General features: G+C 45.8%; 2 protein-coding genes across 2 annotated transcripts in view; one reads left to right on the top strand and one right to left on the bottom strand.

Annotated features, from left to right (window-relative positions):
• Positions 1-3,362, bottom strand: part of LOC308575860 (solute carrier family 2, facilitated glucose transporter member 11-like) — a 291,734-nt gene extending 288,372 nt beyond the window's left edge. Inside the window, exon 1 of the mRNA XM_081174950.1 lies at positions 3,357-3,362. Within this exon, the coding sequence (XP_081031076.1) occupies positions 3,357-3,358 (2 nt within the window). The 5' untranslated portion in view covers positions 3,359-3,362. The remainder of the gene's footprint in view (positions 1-3,356) is intronic.
• LOC308575987 (immunoglobulin lambda-1 light chain-like) overlaps positions 1,046-22,638 on the top strand; it is a 106,945-nt gene continuing 85,352 nt past the window's right edge. Inside the window, exons 1-2 of the mRNA XM_081175172.1 lie at positions 1,046-1,182; positions 1,269-1,558. Of these exons, the coding sequence (XP_081031298.1) occupies positions 1,137-1,182; positions 1,269-1,558 (336 nt within the window). The 5' untranslated portion in view covers positions 1,046-1,136. The remainder of the gene's footprint in view (positions 1,183-1,268; positions 1,559-22,638) is intronic.

Genomic DNA, 22,638 nt, shown 5'->3' with positions numbered 1-22,638 from the left:
GGGTTCTCAAGAGAACTGGAAGGCATGCAACAAGAACAATGCAGTTATCGTTTCAGGCAACAGAGGGAGCGCTCTTCCTACAGCTGAGCGGCACCATGAATGAGGACAGTGAGCTTCTGCCTCACAGATCTTCTCAACTGCCTATGCCTGGCAGACTGTGACATTTTAACACCTGCATATAATGGAAAGGCGCGATGGATAAAGTGTCATGAGACATAGAGTAGAAAAATGGCTGCACAGAATCATTCCTGTAGTCCATCATGACATGTCTACTCCGTTACAATACTCAGTCCACACACACCCCACATGCATTTTGTAATAAAAACCACGGGTGTGCAATAGGGTCTGAGGCTGAATATGAATGGCGGCGCACAAAGTGCTAAAGAGCTAAATCAGACCCATCTCCAGCCAGCCAGAGGGCTCTGGGAAGCAGAAGCAAAGAGAATCACAACCTGATGTGCCCAGAATCTGATATATTGCCTCTGGACATGGAGGTTCCAATTAGGCAACATTTTAATCTTTTGTGTGAGTCATCACCTCCTTATCTTTCCAAGTTCACAAAACAAATGGAGTGCTCTTATACATCAGTGGTTTTTTCATCATGTTATTGTTCAGAGTTTAATCCGGGGATGGGAAATCTCAGGTCTGGGGTCTGAATATGGCCCCCCAGGCATCTCAATCTGGCCCTCAGAACTCTCCCCCGCTGACACTTCTCACTGTCCCTTCCTTCATACACAGAGTGCCTTTTCCTGAAGGAAATGCATCCTTGAGCTCTGACAATGTCCCTTCCTTCTCTGAAGATCGAGAGGAGAATGCGGGTCCTTCAGGCAGAAATATGGCGACCCAAAATCAAGATTGAAAAAATGAGGAACAGAGGAACCGAAACTGACTGATCCATCCCTTGCTACCTGAGAGGCTTCATACAGTGAGAAGAATCAGCCCTCGCCAGGCTTTAACTCTGTATACAGTGTTGGTGTGAGTAGGAGGAGGGGGCGTTGCGTTTGGAAGGAAAGGATTTGAATGTGGGGCTGGGTCACAGGTTCTCTGTGAAGCTTAAGAGAGGAGCAGAGGGTCTGAGCAGGAAAACCCCCTGTGCCTTCCTGCCTTGGGAAGGTTTTCTGATCTAGATTCCCATCATGCTCTGGGCCTCCCTTCTCATCACCCTGCTCACTTACTGCTCAGGTACTAAGCAAACCTGCATTTGCCTGTGTGTGTATTTGAACAATCAGAGACTCCCTTTCTGATGAGATGCTTCCTTCCTTTTGCAGGTTCCTTAGTAAGGCAGCCTCCATCCGTCTCCGTGTCTCGGGGGCAAGATGCTCAAATCACCTGTTCAAGGGATAAATTGGACACTCACCATCAACAGTGGTACCGGCAGAAACCTGGCCAGACCCCTGAGCTGATCATCTACGGTGGGAGCAACAGGCCCAGCGGGATCTCAGACCGATTCTCTGGCTCCGTGTCTGGCAAGACAGCCACGTTAACCATTGCCAGAGCTGAGGTGCAGGATGAGGCAGACTATCACTGCTTGCTCTGGTGGGACGGCACACAGCACTGGCCACAATGACACAGTCAGAGGGGGAAGTGAGACAAAAACCTTCAGCTGTGAAAGAGGAATTGCTAGCGCATTGTCTGTTGATGCTGGAGGGACCTTTCTCTGGTGGGGAACATGCGTGGAAGGGCAGTTGATTCCTCTGGGCCTGCAAATCTTTTCCATTCTTTGTAGGCTGAGTTCTCTCTAGTTATATCATATATGGACCCAACGTTTATGGCAGAGATGGGGAATGTCAGGCCATGGGGCCCCAATACAGCCCTGTGCGGTCCTTGGGACTCATCCCTAAGCCACACCCCTCACCAGCCCTGTTTTTCTCCCTCCTTAAATGTGTTTGCCTGGCTGGACTGCGTCCTTCACCTCGGATCATTGATTTTGCCAACCAAATGGTAAATGGATAAAGACTATGTGAATTTGTACAGAGATAGCCTAGCCATAAAAGGTGAAAATTCATTCCTCCACCCACTTCTGGCTCCTCCCAGCTTTCGAATGTGGCCCCTGAAAGATGGCTCAGAAGGAATGTGGCCCTTGAAATGAAAATATGCCCCCACCCCTGTTTTAAGGGGAAAGGGCCCTTTTCCTTTAAGCAGGCTTTTGGGGCTAAAACTTGCTTTCTCTGGATGGATGATAAAGTGGGGTGTGCAAGTGAGTGTTTAGAAACCAGCCCACAGTGCAAAATGAAAAATTACATTGTTTGCGACATCTGCTTCTGCCTGTAGTTGCAGCCGCCACTGGCATGTGGCTGACAGAAAGGAGGTTGCCTAGAAAGGAATGTGGTGCCTGGGAATAAAAATGGTTCTCTGACCCAGTTCTGATTAATTACCTCCAAACCATCCTAAATATCTTCACAGAAGCTTACGAAAAGCTTGGCCTGTCACTCAACATTCAAAAAACCAAAGTGCTGCACCAACAAGTTCAAAATAACCCCTCTGCAGCGCCACAAATACAACTCAATGGTGTAACATTGGAAAATGGCGATCACTTCTCCTATCTAGGCAATTATCTTTTCACAAGGGCCAACATTGATGCTGAAATCCAGCATTGCCTTAGCTCTGTGAGTGCGGCTTTCTCCCGATTGAAGTGCAGAGTGTTTGAGGACCGGGACATTCGCAGGGAAACCAAAATGCTTGTTTACAAAGCTATTGTACTACCAACCTTAATATATGCTTGTGAAACATGGACCACTTATATACTCCATCTCCAACTCCTCAAAAGATTCCATCAACAGTTTCTCCAAAAAATCTTACCCATCACTTGTGAAGACAGGCGAACTAATATCAGTGTACTGGAAGAAGCAAAGATCGCCAGTGCTGAAGCAATGATTCTTCAACATCAACTTTGTTGGACTGGTCATGTTGTGTGGATGCCTGATGATGGTCTTCCAAAGCAACTACTCTATTCCAAACTTAAAAATTTAAAGCATAATGCTGGTGGTCAGCAAAAGAGGTCTAAAGACTGTCTCAAGGGAAATCTAAAAAAAAATGTAGTATAAACATTGACAACTGGGAAACACTGGCCTGCAAGTGCTCCAGTTGGAGAGCAGCCTTTACCAAAGGTGTCATGGGCTTTGAAGACACTCAAACTCAGGATGCAAGGGAGAAACGTGCTAGGAGGAAGGCATGCTTGGCAAATCCACACCGTGATCAACTCCCACACAGAAACCAATGTCCCCACTGTGGAAGGACATGTGGATCCAGAATTGGCCTCCACAGTCACTTACGGATTCATTGCTAAAACCTTGTTTATGGAAGACAGTCTTACTTGGCTATGAGTGACCGCCAAAGAAGAAGAAGAAGGTATGAACATGGCTCTCCTGTTGTGTGTTGTGTCTGAAGTGAAGTAAGTTGATTCGGTGTTGGAACGTGCTAAATTTATCAGGTGATGATCACACACGTTTCAGTTGACTCTGATGCATAATGCAAAAACAGGTGTTGTAAGGGTAGATAAGGAGAGTCCCGTTGGACCAGACCAAAGACCCATTGAGTCCAGCATCGTGTTCTCACAGTGGCCAAAAAGATGCCCCAAGCAGGACTGTGTACAAGTGAAATAGGCTTCACTCCTGTAGTCAAAGACTGTTGGTCCCTCCCTAGCCAAATTGGGGAGGTGAATTTGCATCCAGGCTCTGGCAAGGGCTTTAAGATCAAAGGAGGAGAATAGGACCAACTGATACCTGTTTTTCCGGAGAAAAAGCACATTGCTTTGGATTTACTGCCATGATGGTCCCGATTCTATTCCTACTCCTCATTTGCTGCTCAGGTGAAGACAAAATGCTTCTGTCCGTCCTCCTTCCCTGACAGATGGCCTCTCCTCTTGCTCTTTGTCCCTCTCTGTCTACCTTGCAGTAAATGAAAATCCACATTTCGATCAATTTTTATTTTCCTTTCCTGTCTCTTGCAGGAGCTCTGTCTCAGTTCACTCTGACTCAACCAGCTTCAGTGTCAGCATCTCTGACCGGTACAGCTCAACTCAACTGCACGACCAGTTCCCGGTTTAATTATTTTTACTGGTATCAGCACAAAGGAGGAGAGAGCCCCAAATTCCTTTTGAAGCGGAACATAAATGATGACAAGACAGATTTTGGTCCAGAGTTCTCCAGCCGCTTCTCTCCATCCAATGATGCCCCAAAGAAAGTGGCCTTTGTAACCATCACCAACGTACAGGCAGGGGACGAGGCAGTTTATTACTGCGCTGGGTTCGACGGCACAAACAAAATGTTTCACTGTGATGCAGCTAGCGGAGGAACTGAAACAAAAACTCTTCATCCTGAACCCCTCAGGCTCCATTGCAGGCTGTGCCAAGCTCCTTTGAGCCTCTGACTTTCACTCACCCCAGACTGCACAGTCAATTGCGACTACAAATTTCTCCAGTTGTTCTGAGCCTCCACATTTTTTGGGCCACAGCTAAGCTGCCTGGGGCTGATGGAAGTGTAATGGAATCCTACTCAGTATTGATGCAGAGTAGATTCCAATGTATAGTTAGCAGAGTAGCAACATAAACACGTTGTAGGATCCCCCCAAAATAGGTGAGAGGCAATTGATATTTCATCCAGCAGAGCTTTACTGCTACTGAAGACAAATGAGCATAATAGTCACAAATCCAATACAGTGGTACCTCAGGTTAAGTACTTAATTCGTTCCAGAGGTTCGTTCTTAACCTGAAACTGTTCTTAACCTGAAGAACCACTTTAGCTAATGGGGCCTCCCATTGCAGCTGCACCGCCAGAGCACAATTTCTGTTCTCATCCTGAAGCAAAGTTCTTACCCTAAAGCACTATTTCTGGGTTAGCGGAGTCTGTAACCTAAAGCGTATGGAACCTGAAGCATATGTAACCCAAGGCACCACTGTACATTCAGGATTGGCACTGTCCATAAGAAATCCAGTTGCAGCAGACGTAAACTTAAACTTACAATAACTTATAATAAGACTAAAGCCTTAACACTAAGCAGAAAGAGGGGGAAGGAAGTCATGTTTTGAAATGTTAAAATGATTATAAAATTATTGGAATGTATAAAATAAAAAATCAGAAATAAAATAATTAATAGGTGAATAAACAGAGAAAAGGGCAACAGTGTGCTCCTGTTTTTGCCAATGATGCTCAAAGTCTTAATGTGATTTGAAAAGGGAAGGGAGACAAGGAATTATCAGTTTATTTACTTGCAGTGTCTGCTCTGCCCAGGAGGTTTGCAGAAGGATAGTAAGCGAGAGGTGATAAGATGAATGCAGTTACAGGTTCAAGCACCAGAGGGAGCTCCCTTCCTTACTACTGCGCTGCACCAAGTATGACAAGGGTGACGTTCTGCCTCGCATGATTGTCAACTGTCTATGTCTGGCAGACTGTGAAGTCGTGACACCTGCATCCTTCTGATGTAAATCGTTGGAGTTTGGCTTTTGCTGCCCAACTCCCCATGGGACGCTGAGACATTGCCCAGCCCCCTTAGCCCAAGACCACCCCAAAATCACCATACATAAATCATAGGAGGCCCGTCTTCAGCAGAAATCCTGTCTGCCTGGATACCTGAGAATTATGTGATAGTTTGTTTGTTTTTTTTATTAGGTTTTATAAACAAGAATGTTATACAAATAAGTATACCAAGTTTTCTCATAACATAAATCTCTGCATATTTTATATAGACTAGACCATTCAGTATTCCATTATTACATCCATCAAAACTTATTTGCGCGGCCAGGCAGAGACCCCCCCCCCGACCTCAGACAACACCTGGGTGGAATAATGACTCATGACAACGTTTTATGGGATTAAAATTGGCCACAACTTTATTAAACTTTCAGATGTAGGAAGACCTTGGCTTAGCCATGGGGCGTTTATCCCTCCCAGTCCCTGGCCAGTCTCCCACCCTGCCTGGTGATGTTTTGCTACAGGGAAGGCAAAACCTGCCAATGCAGGGAAATTCCTTCCTGGTCCTTCAACAGCAACCATCAGTGACCGTAGCAGCGCCCACATACCTGTAAAGAAGAGGTTAGCCTGCAAAAAGAAAGCATAAACTGAGGGAGGGCAAGGTGGGAGAAGCTCTGGAGCCAACTGAGGACTCCCAGGTAAGTTCCACCCTCTATTGTGTGTGCAGGGCGGTCCCAACCCTACCTGGTCAACTCCCCTGGCAACGCCTCCTCAGCCAGGATTGGTTAATTGTCTGAGGTTAGGTGGGAACCTCCAGGTATCCAGCTAGGGGAGGCGAAGCCAGGCTGTATTTCCGGGAATCGCGTAGGCTCAGGGGGAGGGGGGCTGCACGCAACCACTCAAAAAGTGCCCCCCTTTTGATGTGGGCAACGGCCATTACAATGTTTAATTTATCTTAATGCTGCTTTTTCTGTTTTGTTTTGTTCCTCATGGGAAAAACGGGTTTGTATTTAACTTTTGGGGGAAACTGAATTATAATAACTTTTTGGAGAGTCAGGGGGTGGATCGACACTCATGGTTTTTAACGTTAAGGAAGTGTTAAGGTTTTGAATTATGGTGCTGGAGGAGACTCTTGAGAGTCCCATGGACTGCAAGAAGATCAAACCTCTCCATTCTGAAGGAGATCAGCCCTGAGTGCTCTCTGGAAGGACAGATCCTGAATTTGAGGCTCCAATACTTTGGCCACCTCATGAGAAGAGAAGACTCCCTGGAAAAAACCCTGATGTTGGGAAAGATTGAGGGCACAAGGAGAAGGGGACGACAGAGGACGAGATGGTTGGGCAGTGTTCTCGAAGCTACCAGCATGAGTTTGGCCAAACTACAGGAGGCCGTAGAAGACAGGAGTGCCTGGCGTGCTCTGGTCCAGGAGGTCACGAAGAGTCGGACACAACTAAACAACAACAACAACAAAGTGTTAAGGAGTGATTTTGATATGGACTCATGACATCCTCCTTTTAACATTCATAATGTGTCATTAAAATGTGACACCAGAAGGAGCTGCAGAGCAACCAGCAGCAGGGAGGCAGCTTTTTGGTGAAATAAACTAAAAAGCAAGTATGCCCTGTGATGTTTTAGAATAACATTAAATGTTCTAATAACGTTAACAGTATAGATCCAACCAGGGAGACCTTGAGATGCCTTATCAATGACATGATCCAACTTGGGGACATGAGAGTCTGGCCGGAATCACCCCAATTCACACCATTATGGGGGTGCATCTAGAACGATAGACACATCATTTCAATTTGAAACCCCACATGAGATGGATTGTGTTTGCTCCCTTTTGGGTGAAACTGACATCCAGCTGGACGTGGGGCTTATAGGCTGAGTAACTTTTCAGACTATATATGTGTGTGCACCAATAGAGGTTCAGCAGATTAGCATAAGGGGCGGGGCATGGAAGTTGCCTACTTAAGGAAGTGGGTTGGCGTAGAAAGCAGGAAGGGCATGTTCTGAGCAACAGTCTGCATTTCCCAGACATTGGAGAGCTTTTTATCATGTTTGGGGCATCTCTCATGGTCCTCCTGGTGACATGGTGCACAGGTGAGCAGAGTAGGATGGGCTACCTTTCATCCAGTACCTTAAACACAGAACGGGTTCAGAGAAACTAACGGTCTTCTTCTTTCCCCAGTCTCCAGTGCCCAGCCAGTGGTGACTCAGGAGCCTTCTATGTCAGCCTCTCCTGGACAGACATTTAGATTCTCCTGTTCCATGAGCAGTGCAACAGTGACAAACTATTGGCAGTCTTGGTTCCAGCAAAAGCCTGGCAGCTCTCCCAGATTGCTGTATTATTACTATGACAGTGCAAGTGCAGGTTCTGGAGACCTCAGTCGGTTCTCTGCTTCCAAGGAGGCATCCCAAATACCTGGTATTTAACCATCAGCAACATGCAGGCAGCAGATGAGGCTGACTATCACTGTGCTGTGTGGTATCCCTCAGGTAGCAAGTTCCACAGTGATGCAGTCCTATGAGGAACTGAGACAAAAACCTCTGACTGCAGATCAAAGGCGCTTTCTGTCAAAACATCAGGGTTACAATGAGACTCTCTGCAGAATCAGAAGCTGTGTGTGTGTGTGTGTGTGTGTGTGTGTGTGTGTGTGTAGACACAGGTGGCACTGTGGTCTAAACCACCAAGCCTCTTGGGCAGGGGTCAGCAAATTTTTTCAGCAGGGGGCCAGTCCACTGTCCCTCCGACCTTGTTCGGGGCTGGACTATATTTTGGGGAAAAAATATGAACGAATTCCCACGCCCCACAAAAAACCCAGAGATGCATTTTAAATAAAAGGACACATTCTACTCATGTAGAAACACGCTGATTCCTGGACCGTCTGGGGGCTGGATCAAGAAGGCGATTGGGCCGGATCCAGCCCCGGGGCCTTAGTTTGCCTACTCCTGCTCTTGGGCTTACCTATTGGAAGGTCGGCAGTTCAAATCTGTGCAACGGTGGTGAGCTTCCATTGCTCTGTCCCAGCTCCTGCCAACCTAGCAGTTCTAAAGGATAGCACCTTGAGTAGATAAAGAGGTACTACTGTGGCAGGAAGATAAACAGTGTTTCCGTGTGCTCTGGCTTCCATCACAGTGTTCCATTGCGCCAGAAGTGGTTTAGTCATGCTGGTCACATGATCCAGAAAGCCTGAAAGTAAGATGAGCGCCACAACGCAAAGTCAAATTGGACTGGACTTAACATTCCAGGGGTCCTTTAGCTTTACGTGTGTGTGTGTGTGTGTGTGTGTACGCACGCATGCACACACGCACGCGTCACAACATCTCTACCACTCATTTAGTACTAATGACTCTCTGCGCCAGACCAAATGACCTAAAACAATGTCTTCATATTCTTGGTCTGATTGACATTTGCTTCATAGCCTTCTGCTTCTCTTCATATAACAGTCGGAGGTGGAGGATCCACCAATTAGAAACAGGTAGAATCCACCAATTAGAAACAGGTAGATTTCCATAAGGGGCGGGGCATGGAAGTTGTCTACTTAAGTGGGACAGAATCAAAAGCAGGCAGTGCAGGGCATCTTCTAAGCAACAGTCCGCATTTCCCAGACATCTAGGAGCTTTTTATCATGATTGGGGCATCTCTCCTTGTCCTCCTGGTGACATGGTGCACAGGTGAGAGGAGTAGGAAGGGCTACTTTTCATCCAGTACCTTAAACACAGAATGGTTTCAGAGAAACTAACGGTCTTCTTCTTTCCCCAGTCTCATGTGCCCAGCCTGTGGTGACTCAGGAGCCTTCCATGTCAGCCTCTCCTGGACAGACAGTTAGACTCTCCTGTTCCATGAGCAGTGCAACAGTGACAAGCTATTACCAGTCTTGGTACCAACAAACACCTGGCAGCCGTCCCAGATTCCTGTATTATTACTATAGCAGTGCAAGTGCAGGTTCTGGGGACCTCAGTCGGTTCACCGCTTCCAAGGAGCCATCCCAAAATACTTGGTATTTAACCATCAGCAACATCCAGGCAGCAGATGAGGCTGACTATCACTGTGCTGTGTGGTATGGCAGTGAGAGCAGGTTCCACAGTGATGCAGTCCTATGAGGAACTGAGACAAAAACCTCTGACTGCAGATCAAATACACTTTTGTCCAAACACCAGGCTTACAATGAGACTCTGCAGAATCAGAAGCTGTGTCCTTATTTTCTCTCTGTGTGTATTTGTGTGTGCGTGAATGTGTGTATAGACTCAGGTGGCCCTGTGGTCTAAACCACCAAGTCTCTTGGGCTTGCCGATTGCAAAGTTGGCCGTTCAAATCCCCATGGTGCAGTGAGCTCCTGTTACTCTGTCCCAGCTTCTGCCAACCTAGCAGTTCGAAAGCACACCAGTGCAAGTAGATAAATAGGTACCGGTATGGTAGGAAAGTAAATGATGTTTCCGTGCGCTCTGATTTCTGTCAAGGTGTCCCATTGCACCAGAAGCTGTTTAGTCCTGCTGGCCACATGACCCAGAAAGTTGGCTGTGGACAAATGCTGGCTCTCTCGACCTGAAAGTGAGATAAGTGCCACACCTCAAAGTCGAATTCAGCTGGATTTAACGGTCCAGGGGTCCTTTACCTTTGTGTGTGTGTGTGTGTGTGTGTGTGTGTGTGTGTGTGTGCACGCACGCACGCATGCACACACACACACACACACACACACACACACACGTGTGTCACAACATCTCTAACACTCCTTTAGTACCAATGACTCTCTGCCCCAAACCAAGTGCTCTAAAACAATGTCTTCATGCTCTTGGTCTGATTGACATTTGCTTCATAGCCTTCTGCTTCTCTTCATATAACAGTCGGAGGTGGGGAATGCTAATCCTGGGGATTGAATGTGCTCCTCTGGACCTTTCAATCTGACCCTCAGGTCTCCCCCTAGCCACATCCTTCAGCTACACTTCAAAGAGTAGGGGAGCTTTCTGACTCGCTGTTTCTTCTTCATGCAAAATTGGGGGAATACACCTTTTCTCCATCCCTACCTGCTTGAAAATTTCTCCTGCTGCGCTGTAGCACCCTAAGGTGCACCAATTCATAGTCAGCCTCACATCTCAACCTTTTTGTTGCGGTATATCAGAGGTGCTGGAATTTTTTCTGGAGAGTGGGGAAAGGAAAAGGCATCATTTTCCCTCCCGTTCCTCCTGAAACCTCCCTGGGTGACATGAAGAGGGAAGGCTTTGAATTGCAGGAAATATAGTCATCCCTAGTATAAAATCTTAGTGACACTAGCAAGCCAATTCCCTCAGTCATCCTCAAATCCCCCAGCAACACAAACACACACACATCATTCGGACTCCATATCTCAGAGGTCTTTGATTCGATGAGCTCAGGTTATTTTCCAGACTGCTTTGTGGGGTTCTTGTTGTCAGTGGGTTTTTTTTTTCAGTTTAATTTCCAAATTAGTTTGGTAATTCTGGCGTGAGGGGGCACCAGTCAGGAGAAATCATTGTCTTGATTTTGGATGACCACAGTTCACTTCCAAACTGGCAGACATGTGGGCCATTCAAATACCACGTGAGAACAATTAATATGCCGTTTCACTTTGGACCATGAATGAGATGGATTGATTCTGCTCCTGTTTCACTGTAGTTGACACCCAGCTGGACGATAAGCTACCCCAATTTATTACAATGAGTAGCATGAACATGTGGACCAATTAGAAACCAGTAGATTTCCATAAGGGGCGGGGCATGGAAGTTGTCTACTTAAGTGGGACAGAATCAAAAGCAGGCAGTGCAGGGCATCTTCTAAGCAACAGACTGCATTTCCCAGACATCTCGGCGTGTTTTATCATGGCTGGGGCATCTCTCCTTGTCCTCCTGGCGACATGGTGCACAGGTGAGAAGAGTAGGAAGGGCTACCTTTCAGACAGTACCTTAAACACAGAATGGTCTCAGAGAAACTAACAGTCTTCTTCTTTCCCCAGTCTCCAGTGCCCAGATTGTGGTGACTCAGGAGCCTTCTGTGTCAGCCTCTCTTGGACAGACGGTTAAACTCTCCTGTTCCATGAGCAGTGCAACTGTGAGAAGCTATGGCCAGTCTTGGTACCAGCAAAAGGCTGGCAGGCCTCCCTGGTTCCTGTATTATTACTATAGCAGTGCAGCTGCCGGCTCTGGGGACCTCAGTCGGTTCTCCGCTTCCAAGGAGGCTTCCCAAAATACCTGGTATTTAACCATCAGGAACATCCAAGAAGCAGATGAGGCTGATTATCACTGTGCTGTGTGGTATCACCCAGATAACAAGTTCCACAGTGATGCAGTCCTATGAGGAACTGAGACAAAAACCTCTGACTGCCAATCAAAGGCCCTTTCTGTCCAAACACCAGGCTTACAATGAGACACTCTGGAGAATGGGAGCCAGGTATGCTGAGCCTCACCTCCAAACTTCAGATTGGGTGCCATTATCATCTGCCTCCATCATGCCCTCCAACATTTCTATGATGAAAATAGGGACCTCCTATTCCATAATACCTTGCTCATCTGACTGGGTTGGCCCAGTCACTCTGGGCAGCTTCCAACATATGCAAGATTGAATGTATTATGTAATAACTGGTACGCTGTTTCTCTCTCTCGCCAGTGTGGTGTAGTGATTAACAGCGATAGACTTCCCTGCTCCTCCACATGCAGCTGCTGGGTGACCTTGGGCCAGTCACACTTCCTTGAAGTCTCTCAGCTCCACTCACCTCACAGAGTGTTTGTTGTGGGGGAGGAAGGGAAAGGCGAATGTTAGCCGCTTTGAGACTCCTTCGGGTAGTGAGAAAGTGGAATATCAAATCCAAACTCATCTTCTCTTCTAAGCAGTATTTAGAGGCCACTACAATCCCTGCTAAGTGGATGCACAAGATTCCAGAGGTTCCAGGCCCTTACTTGGGTGTAGTGGATCCCACCTCTAGCCACCAATAATATGTAGCAGATCCCAACACTTATCACCAATGAGTAAAGCAGCAGACTGGCCCTGATACCTGCCCCCTATTCAATATAGTGCACACACCTCACTGTACACTGACAGATATAAAGTTTGACAAAATATACACAAGTGGGGAGCTTGTGTGAAGGAAAACTTAATAAGTTAAAATCTCAGGCAGAGGTTGAACAAACAAGAGAAGAATTATTAAGCAAAAAGGAGTTTGGGGAACAAAGCAGGTCAGGAAATGCCTTCTTTCATGTAGAAGTTAACTTATTTACTTACTTCAGTTATGGTCAAATAGATTGGTGCCCTCACATTGCAGAATGCGACAGGGCCTCTAGAGGGCTTCCTTGCTCTAAAAATACTGGGACGAATGAAATCAGTCTTGTGCAGGAAACTGGGGAAGGATGTTGGGGTATAAGATTGTATTGTATCTTGTATCTTGTATTGCATTTGTCAACCAGATTCATGATGATGTTGCAAGCTACATCTCTCATGCACACTATCCTGGCATTCAGAGTGCTGTTTTCCTTACATTCTCTTGAACGTACCCCAAGGATAGGATAATGGAGACGCCACAAAGGGAGCTTGCAAGTATGGCTGAAAAACACACTGTGCCACTCCTATGCATAGGGGCAGTCTTGGTGGCCAATCAACAGGGAGTGAATTTGCATAAAGGGAGCATTAAGTGGCTTCGATGGGCTTTAAGAGGAAGCTGCCCGGGTTCATCCTTAGGAAGGAGAGTTCATCACCCATGTCCACCATGGCCTTGTCTCCTTGTCATCTTCTCATCCTGGTCTTCGCTTATTACTCAGGTACTGAGATGGGTACCTGCCCAATTTTAGATCCCTTTTCCTATTCTACAAAATAGGCATTGCCATTCCATCGGGCACATCTTGATCTTGGTTTGGGGGGCCAGGTCATTTGAGCTGATTTGAGTGGAGGGGCTGATGGACCCATGACTTTGTCTTGAGCTGGGATATGTGTGGAGAAGATGCTCATTTGGACCTATAGTGTCCAGGCGACCATTTCTGCATGCATCCCCACTCAAGCCAAGGTCATTGCATCCACCAACCCCTTGGTCTTCCAATTATTTATCTCTGCATATATTTTTCCCCCTTCCAGGTTCTGTGGCCCAATATGTTCTTAATCAGCCACCATCAGTCTTTGTATCTCTAGGACAAACTGCAGAATTCTCATGTTCAGGAGAAAGGGTTAATAAGCACTATGTTCGGTGGTACCAGCAAAAACCTGGTGGCATCCCCAAGGCAATTATATATAAGGACAAGGAAAGGCCTGCTGGGATTCCAGAACGATTTTCTGGTCGCAGCAGTGGAAAAACAGTCACCTTAATCATCGCTGGTGTTCAACAGCAAGATGAAGCTGATTATTACTGTGAAGGATGGGATAATGTCACTGCCTCTCAGCACAGTGGTGTGTTCAGAGGGGGAAGCAAGACACAAACCTTTGGTCCTCAAAGGCAGTTGCAGCTGCCACATCTTACCGGGTCTCAGGTGGCTGAAGATGCTTCCTGTTTTCTTCCTGGAGACTTTCTCCACTCGTTGAGGTGCAGCTGGGTATTTCTGCTCCATTGGCTGTGATGTTGTTACAATCACCCTCTGACCTTGAGATGAGACAAGCAAGACACACAGAGGTGGCTGGAGCATATTGAGGCTGGTGAAGCAGAAGGCAGGGAGACCAATGATGTTTAAAATACAGTGGTACCTCTGGTTGCGAACGGGATCCATTCCGGAGGCCTGTTTGCAACATGAAAAGAACACAACCCGCGTCTGCACGTCTGCTCACGTGCAGGTTGCGATTCGCTGCTTCTGCACATGCACATTATGTCATTTTGCGTGTCTGCGCATGCACGAGTGGCGAAATCCAGAAGAAACCCTTTCCGGTATTTCCGGGTCACCGCAGGACGTATCCTGAAAGAATGTACAGTGGTACCTCGGGTTACATATGCTTCAGGTTTCATACGCTTCAGGTTACAGACTCCGCTAACCCAGAAATAGTGCTTCAGGTTAAGAACTTTGCTTCAGGATGAGAACAGAAATTGTGCTCTGGCGGCATGGCAGCAGCAGCGGGAGGCCCCATTAGCTAAAGTGGTGCTTCAGGTTAAGAACAGTTTCAGGTTAAGAACGGACCTCCGGAACAAATTAAGTACTTAACCCAAGGTACCACTGTAACATGAAGCGGACATAACATGAGGTATGACTGTAATGTTAGTGAAAATACCAGAAGCTTTTCTTTTGGGCATTATAGGGACAGAACTACCTAAACTTATTCATGTATGCTCCTTCAGAGGCAGCAACGCTACTCACCCCAAAATGGAAAGAAGCAGAAGTCCCAGCAAAGGAAGAATGGATACAAAAACTTATGGAATATGCAGAAATGGCGAAACTTACTGGAAGAATAAGAATTCAAGATAACAAACTCTTTATAAAAGAATGGAAATAATTTAATATTAATTTATTATTTATACCCTGCCCATCTGGCTGGCTTTCCCCAGGCACTCTGGCCAGCTCCCAAGAGAATATTGTTAATATTATTTTTTTAAGTGAATAAAACATCACACATTAAAAACTTCCCGAAACAGGACTGCCTTCAGGTGTCTTCTAAAAGTCATATAGTTGTTTATTTCTTTGATATCTGAAATACCGGAAGAATAAGAAATCATGATAACAAACTTCTAATAAAAGAATGGAAATACAGTGGTGCCCCGCAAGACGAATGCCTCGCAAGACGGAAAACTCGCTAGACGAAAGAGTTTTCCGTTTTGGAGGTGCTTCGCAAAATGAATTTCCTATGGGCTTGCTTCGCAAGATGACAATGTCTTGCAAGTTACTGCGGTTTTTTTCCCTCCCCCCCTTTTTCTAAGCCGCTAAGCCGCTTATCAGCTGATCCGATCAGCAGATAAGCCGCTAAAAGCCGCTAATCCGCTAATCCTTCAATGGGCTTGCTTCGCAAGACAAAAAAACCGCTAGACGAAGAGAATCACAGAACGGATTCTTTTCGTCTTGCGAGGCACCACTGTAGTTTAGTAAATATTCACAGATAAATTGTAAACAGATAAGAACATTGGCAGGATTATTGTAATAACCTGCAGTTTCATAAGAGTATATATTTCAAGAAGATGAATCAATGAGCAAACTAAGTTAATTTGGATACGGAGAAGATATTAAAAATAAATTTAAGGAACCGCAGAAAGGGGGGGAGGAAGTCAAGTTTTGAAATGTCGAAATTATTGTAAAATCAGTGAAATGTATGAACCTGAAAAGTATAAATAAAAAAATTGGGGGAAAAGAATGACATGCCACCTTCTGTTCATGTTTCCCTACGGACCAATCAGAACAGAGCTGATTAACATGGAGGTGGAGCATCTGTACAAACAGGAGTGATTTAAAGACTCGTTTCCATATTCACCCACACTGTCCTGGGTTCCTTTTCTTTCCTCATTGCAGATTCAGATTTCAGCATGGTTTGGGTTTGCCTTGTTAGCCTGCTGGCTATTTGGTGCGCAGGTGAGAGAAAGTTATGTATACATGAACACTGTCGCTGCGATAAGCGTTCCTAATGCACCCAGCGCGAATATTCTTTCAATATTCTTTTCTTCCAGGGTCAAGTTCTCAGCCTCTGCTATCTCAGCCGGTGTCAGTTTCAGTGCCACCAGGAAACACAACCACAATTTCCTGTTCCTTGAACAGTGGATTCAGCATTGATAGTTTTGCTGTGTCCTGGTTTCGGCAGAAGCCTGGGGGTTCGCCAGAGTACCTCTTATTCTATCATACAGATTCTATCAAGCACCGAGGCTCTGGAATCCCCTCTCGTTTCTCCGGTTCCAAAGACCTTGCCAGGAACAGTGGCTATTTAACTATCTCTGGAGCCCTGGCAGAAGACGAAACTGATTATTACTGTGCCACATTCCAAGGCAGCACATGGCACGGCGACGCAGTTCAATGGGGAACTGAGACAAAAACCCACACATTTGTTCTCCTTGAGGAAATCAGTCATATACGTCAATGCAGAGATTTCACCAGAACTAAGAGAACAATTGCAATTGTCTCAGCTCTTTCCCATTTAGAAGGTGGCTTTGCTTCCAAAATTTTGCCAGACCTGACATTTGCCTTGCTGGGTATGACTTTTGCACCTATTCGGTGTGAATAAGATGGCAATGTTCCTGGACTAAAATTGTCTATCAAAAACTTCACTCTTGTGGCTTATCACCCCGACAGCTACTTATTTTGGGTTTTAGTAAAGCAAACAGTCTAATTTGTCAGCACCTAAATCAGGCATGAGGGACGCGGGTGGTGCTGTGAGTTAAACCACAGAGCCTAGGACTTGCCGATCAGAAGGTCGGCGGTTCGAATCCCCGTAAAGGGGTGAGCTCCCGTTGCTCGGTCCCTGCTCCTGCCAACCTAGCAGTTCGAAAGCACGTCAAAGTGCAAGTAGATAAATAGGTACCGCTCCAGCAGGAAGGTAAACAGCGTTTCCGTGTGCTGCTCTGGTTTGCCAGAAGCGGCTTAGTCATGCTGGCCACATGACCCGGAAGCTGTACGCCGGCTCCCTCGGCCAATAAAGCGAGATGAGCGCCGCAACCCCAGAGTCGGTCACGGCTGGACCTAATGGTCAGGGGTCCCTTTACTTTTTACCTTTAAATCAGGCATAGGCAAATTCCGGCTCTCCAGATGTTTGGGACTCTAATTCCCATCATCCCTGACCACTGGTCCTGTTAGCTAGGGATGATAGGAATTGTAGTCCCAAACATCTGGAGGGCTGGCATTTGCCTATGCCTGAACTAAATGAGCGTCAGAACAACTTGGCCGCAATAAGGAAATTTTGCCCATGTTATGACTATTTTCCACCTTCCATTTTGACTCTCTGGTACCCTATGTGCATAACCTAGCAATTCCAAAATATAGACGCGCTTTCACCCTCGCAAGATTGAATGTATTGCCCTCAGCTGTACTTGAGAGACGATTCCAACAGATCTCACACAAAAAACACTTATGTCCCTGTGGAGATGGCAGTACCGAATCAGCGACGCACGTCCTTCTGGCCTGCACTCTTTATAAAGACTTGAGGAATGAGGTTCTCGCCCCTCTTTTATTGTCCATTCCGGGTCGCCCAGCCACTGCCACAGTGTCCGTTCTCTTGGCAGATCAAGATGAGCAGGTGACAGCAAAGGTTGCAAGGTTTTTAGCTGGGGCAATTAGAATAAGATCCACTACTTGACTATTGATTCAAAACCCTAAAATGCATTTTATATAATCGACTTCTTATTTGTATTTCTATTCCTCTGTATATCGTATTGTTGTTTTATTGCTATGGCCGATGGCTGACGCAAATAAAGATTCATTCACTCAGATGGCAGTGCTCTAGTCTAAAAGTGCACATCTGAGTGAAAACGGTGCACAGAAATTCACAATACTCCTTGCTTTGCAGAAAATGCACATTTCAGACAAAATGGCATTGATGAATATGTTTATTTGGAGAAATTTGCACTGAAAGATGGATGAATTTTCATTAGGGTTTTTATAAATGAATGAATGATTTTTTTAAAAAAGTGGAACTGTGGAGAAGCATCAATTGCACCATGGAACCACCTGTGGCATGTCAAGGGCCTCTTTATGTAAAACTACTTCCTGCTTAATTTCCTGTTTTCAGGCTACTTTCACTCCTCGGAGCAATTTATGTAGATACTGATTTCTTTTAAAGAAGGTATGGATTAAGTCATGGATTAAACCAGACAAGAGGAATGCACAAACCCGCACACTTCATTTCCACGACCAATCGGGCAGAGAAAGCCATCCCAGTCTGTCCATAATGGTTAGGATTTGACAGATGTGTTGCCCCACCCAGCTCTGCTGAGCTCTGATGGGATCTGCCAACAGGGGATCTCTGCCATTGTGGAAGTCTCCACAGCATCCACCAAAATCGATCACTCGGTCCTGTATACCTGAAGGAGTGCCTCCACCCCCATCGTTCTGCCCGGACACTGAGGTCCAGCTCCGAGGGCCTTCTGGTGGTTCCCTCGCTGTGAGAAGTCAAGTTACAGGGAACCAGGTAGAGGGCCTTCTCGGTAGCCCTGTGGAACACCCTCCCACCAGATGTAAAAGGAAAAACAACTACCAGACTTTTAGGAGACATCTGAAAGCAGCCCTGTTTAGGGAAACTTTTAATATCTGAGGACTATTGTATTTTAATATTGTGTTGGAAGCCACCCAGTTGGGCAGGGTATAAATAATAAATTATTGTTATTATTATTATAAGCAACCAACGAACATTCTCATGAAGCCAGCAAAGACTAATGCATCTTGCTGTATAACTTTAGAGTGTCCCCGATTATGGTTCGCCCATAATGAAGCCAAAGCGAAGCACCACTCAGCCAGGAAAGGCACCTCCTACTTTTAAGTAGACTCGCGATCACAAGGGCCAATCAGATCGCAGCAGATGAACCTGAAGGCGGAGCTTAGGTGCGGATATAATGTGCGGTGCTTGCAGGGAATGTCTACTGTTGTGGGGTTTGTTTGTTTTTTCTCACTGGGGTTCAAAATCTTCTCATCATGATCTGGCCTTCTCTATTCTGCCTTTTGCTGATGTGGGGCTCAGGTGGGAGCTACAAAAACGTTTGCTAAAATTGCTAACCTTTGTTTTGCCTTTAGGAACCTATTCTAGCAGAAAAAAGGGGAATCAAAATATCAACAATGAACATATCCTTTTCCCCAGGTTCAAGCTCTCAGCCGACATTGTCACAGCCAGCGTCAAAATCAGTGTCTCTGGGGAACGAAGTGAAACTTGCTTGTGCTGCGAGCAGCACATTCACTTTCGACACCTATGTGTACTGGTATCAGCAGAAGCCTGGCGGCCCTCCGCGATTCCTTTTAAGGTATTTCTCAGAATCTTACAAGAACCACAGTTCCGGGCTTCCTGATCGTTTCTCCGGGTCCAGAGAAGCCTCAAGCAAAACTGGGTATCTAACCATTGCGGGAGTCCTGGCAGAAGACGAGGCTGAATATCACTGTGCATCATGGCACAATAAAACAGAGTGCACAGTGATGTGGTCTGATGGGGAACTGAGACAAAAACCTTCTCTCCGGTCTCAGAGGAGAAACTGCTCTGTGCTTGCAGGGGGACCATGCAGAGTTATTACAATTATTCCAGTTTAGACAGCAGCATCTTTAAACCCATTTCATCATTCTCCCAATAAAATATTTGAGGGGGCTTGTCCAAAATTGTTGGGCATTGCCATTCAAATCGTGTGCTTGCACCAAATAACAACAACAACAACAACAACAACAACAACAACAACAACAACAACAACAACAACAATTTCTGGAGAAATAAGTTCTCAAGGGTGGAAACTCATTGCTTGAGAAACAATCTCAAGTGCCGTCCCAGTCCGTAAAATGCCACAAACTCCGTTTTGAATGCTGGCCTTTGGTCAAGACTAGATGGAGAAGTGTCTCTCCTGGCTTTGCAGTCTCCTGGAGTGTTTTTGGTCTACTATAATCTGTCCTTGAACCCTGATAACACCTCTTGATGACCTGAATCAAGGAAAGAGAAAAGTGTGAGAGTGTAGAATCTTGCCTGTGATACAAAGGTAAAATTTACTTGTGTTACTCTGCCCACTTTTTCCTTGCCTGGATAGGAACGCAGCCACCAGTCTGAACAAGCTTCCCCATCCCTAATTAGGGGCATTTTTGGCTGTGGACTTAATGCCCTAGCTTGAGAAGGAGGCTCTCTATATGGAAATATGTGTTGCTTCAATTCAAAATGTGTTGAGCCAGTACTGCTACATTTTAGAGACCCTCGTTTTGTGGAGTTGGCCCACGACATCTGCTTGCCTCCCCAAGTCCTGCCCTGATTGCACCATTGCCACTTCCCTTTCATCCTGGCCAAAGTGAGGACTGCCTACAAGAGTTTCATGCAAATTTATCTAATTAGCATTGGCTGTGCACTCCCCCAAGTAAGCCAATAAAGACATTCTTGCGGATCCAAGGACCAGAGAATAAATTTTCATGAAGGACCTGCTTGGCATTTCTCAGGAAATTTGGAGAAGAGGAAGAAGAGCCCAACTATGTCTCCTTCTGTAGTGAAGTTACACTCCTTTAGAGAGCTCACCATGGCCTGGCCTCTGGTTTTCCTAGCCCTTCTCAGCTACTGTGCAGGTAAGACTATGAAGGACTCGCTCCACACAGGAGAACATCTCACCTACTAACATTATGTATTTAGCAAAGGAACATCATGCTTCTTTGAGATTTGAAACATGGAAACTGAACCAAGGTCCTTTTTCTCTTTCCCCCCTTTTCGTAAAGGTGTGACTTCACAACCAAGTTTGACTCAGCCTGCTTCTGAGTCTATGTCTCCAGGTGAAACTGCAAAACTCTCCTGCACCAGAAATGGTGGTAGTAGCTGGGATGCATTTCATTGGTATCAACAGAAACCTGGGCAGGCTCCTCGCTTTCTGCTCTATGGCTCCAGCACCAGGGGAGACGGAATTCCAGATCGGTTCACTCCTTCTTCCTCTGGGAACACCGGCTATTTAAGTATCACTAACATCCAGACTGAAGATGAGGCCGTTTATTACTGTTCTGACTGGGAGTACAATATCTTGAAGGGGTATCACAGTGGTACAATCTAATGGGGAACTGAGACAAAAACCTTCTCTCTTCTTCTTAGAGAAGGGAAAACTGATTCACTCATGGGCATAACTCTGTGTGATTGAGGTTTGCCTGCTCTATACTTAGAAATGAGGGCACCTTTCCCCCAATGCCTTCTCTCTCTCTCTCTCTCTCTCTCTCTCTCTCTCTCTCATTTTTGACTTTTTCATTTGTACAAACATCAAATAGAAACACAATACAGTGGTACCTCGGGTTTCATATGCTTCAGGTTACAGAATCAGCTAACCCAGAAATATTATCTCTGGTTAAGAACAGGATGAGAACAGAAATTGTGCAGCGGTGGTGCAGCAGCAGCAGGAGGCCCTATTAGCTAAAGTGGTGCTTCAGGTTAAGAACAGTTTCAGGTTAAGAACAGACTTCCAGAACAAATTAAGTACTTAACCCGAGGTACCACTGTATGCTACAAATATCCCCTTTGACTTACCTCTCCTTCTTTTGTGGTTTCATTCTGCATCACCTTTCTAATTCCAATTATTTATAAACCCCAGGTAATCCTTAATGCAAATTTTATCTACAAGTTTCAAGTTAATTATGCTAATGAATTTAATGGTTTACAATGATTTTTCAAATGCATTATTTACCTTCCCCATTCTTTATTTAAAGTTGGTTTCTGATTCTTCCAGCAAGTTTTGCCATTTCAGCTTAGCCATTCTTCCTTGGTTGGAATTGCATCTTCCTTCTGGGAATTCTGGGCATTCCCTCTTTCTTTTTGACCCCTGCAGTAGAAGGAGCCACCCTTTCTGCTTGCCTGATCTGACTTGTTCCCTCTGCAACTGGGACAAGCAGCCTTCCAAAGTTTCCTCCTTCTTCCCACATTCCTCCGAATGCCTCATTGCCAGTTCTGCACCTCCCTCGCAGTGTGTCCCTTTTGCCAGGCGGGAAAGATTGTGCTCTCCATGCAGGGCGGGATTTAGGTTTGACGAGGCCCTAAGCTACTGAAGGTAATGGGGCGCTTGACATGTCCAGCTGTCCTTTGTCATCAACAATTTGTTGCTGTTTTTTGTGTTGAATATATGCTATATGGTAATTTATGGACCTAATCGGTATCTAAAGCCATTCGCACATGCATTTCTATATATAGAAATGAGCAAACCAGTGATATTTTAGGGAGCAGGCTAGCAGGCGGGCCCCATTACTTACATCATAGGAGCCTACACAACACAAAACACCGTTGCTGTTTGTAGGTTTTACTTTATTTGTTTTTATCTTATATTTTGGAAATAGACATCCAGTTTTATTCCTTTAAATTTTTGCCCCCCAAGAGAGTGGGGCCCTAAACTATAGCTTGTTTAGCTTATACATAAATCCGGCAGTGTCTTCACTGTGTTTCCTTCTGATCTGGCCCCCAACAGAGATGTGACCACTGCTGCCTCCTCCCAGTCTCCCTTATGAAAATAAATTCTGTTGCCTTTCTTTTTGTTATGGCGTTATGTATTCACAGTGCAGATTGAAGTCAGTGGTGGTTTTCGTTGTCTCCCCCACCCTCTGGAAAAACCATTAGACCCCCACCTACCAGCAGGGGGCGCTGTGGTCTAAACCACTGAGCCTCTTGGGCTTGCTACTCAGAAGGTCAGCAGTTTGAATCCCCGCA

Source organism: Podarcis bocagei (assembly GCF_964188305.1).
Source record: "Podarcis bocagei genome assembly, chromosome: 16".
NCBI classification, from domain to species: Eukaryota; Metazoa; Chordata; class Lepidosauria; order Squamata; family Lacertidae; genus Podarcis; species Podarcis bocagei.
Note: the sequence above shows the minus strand (reverse complement) of the source record. Positions and strands in the feature narration are given on the sequence as shown.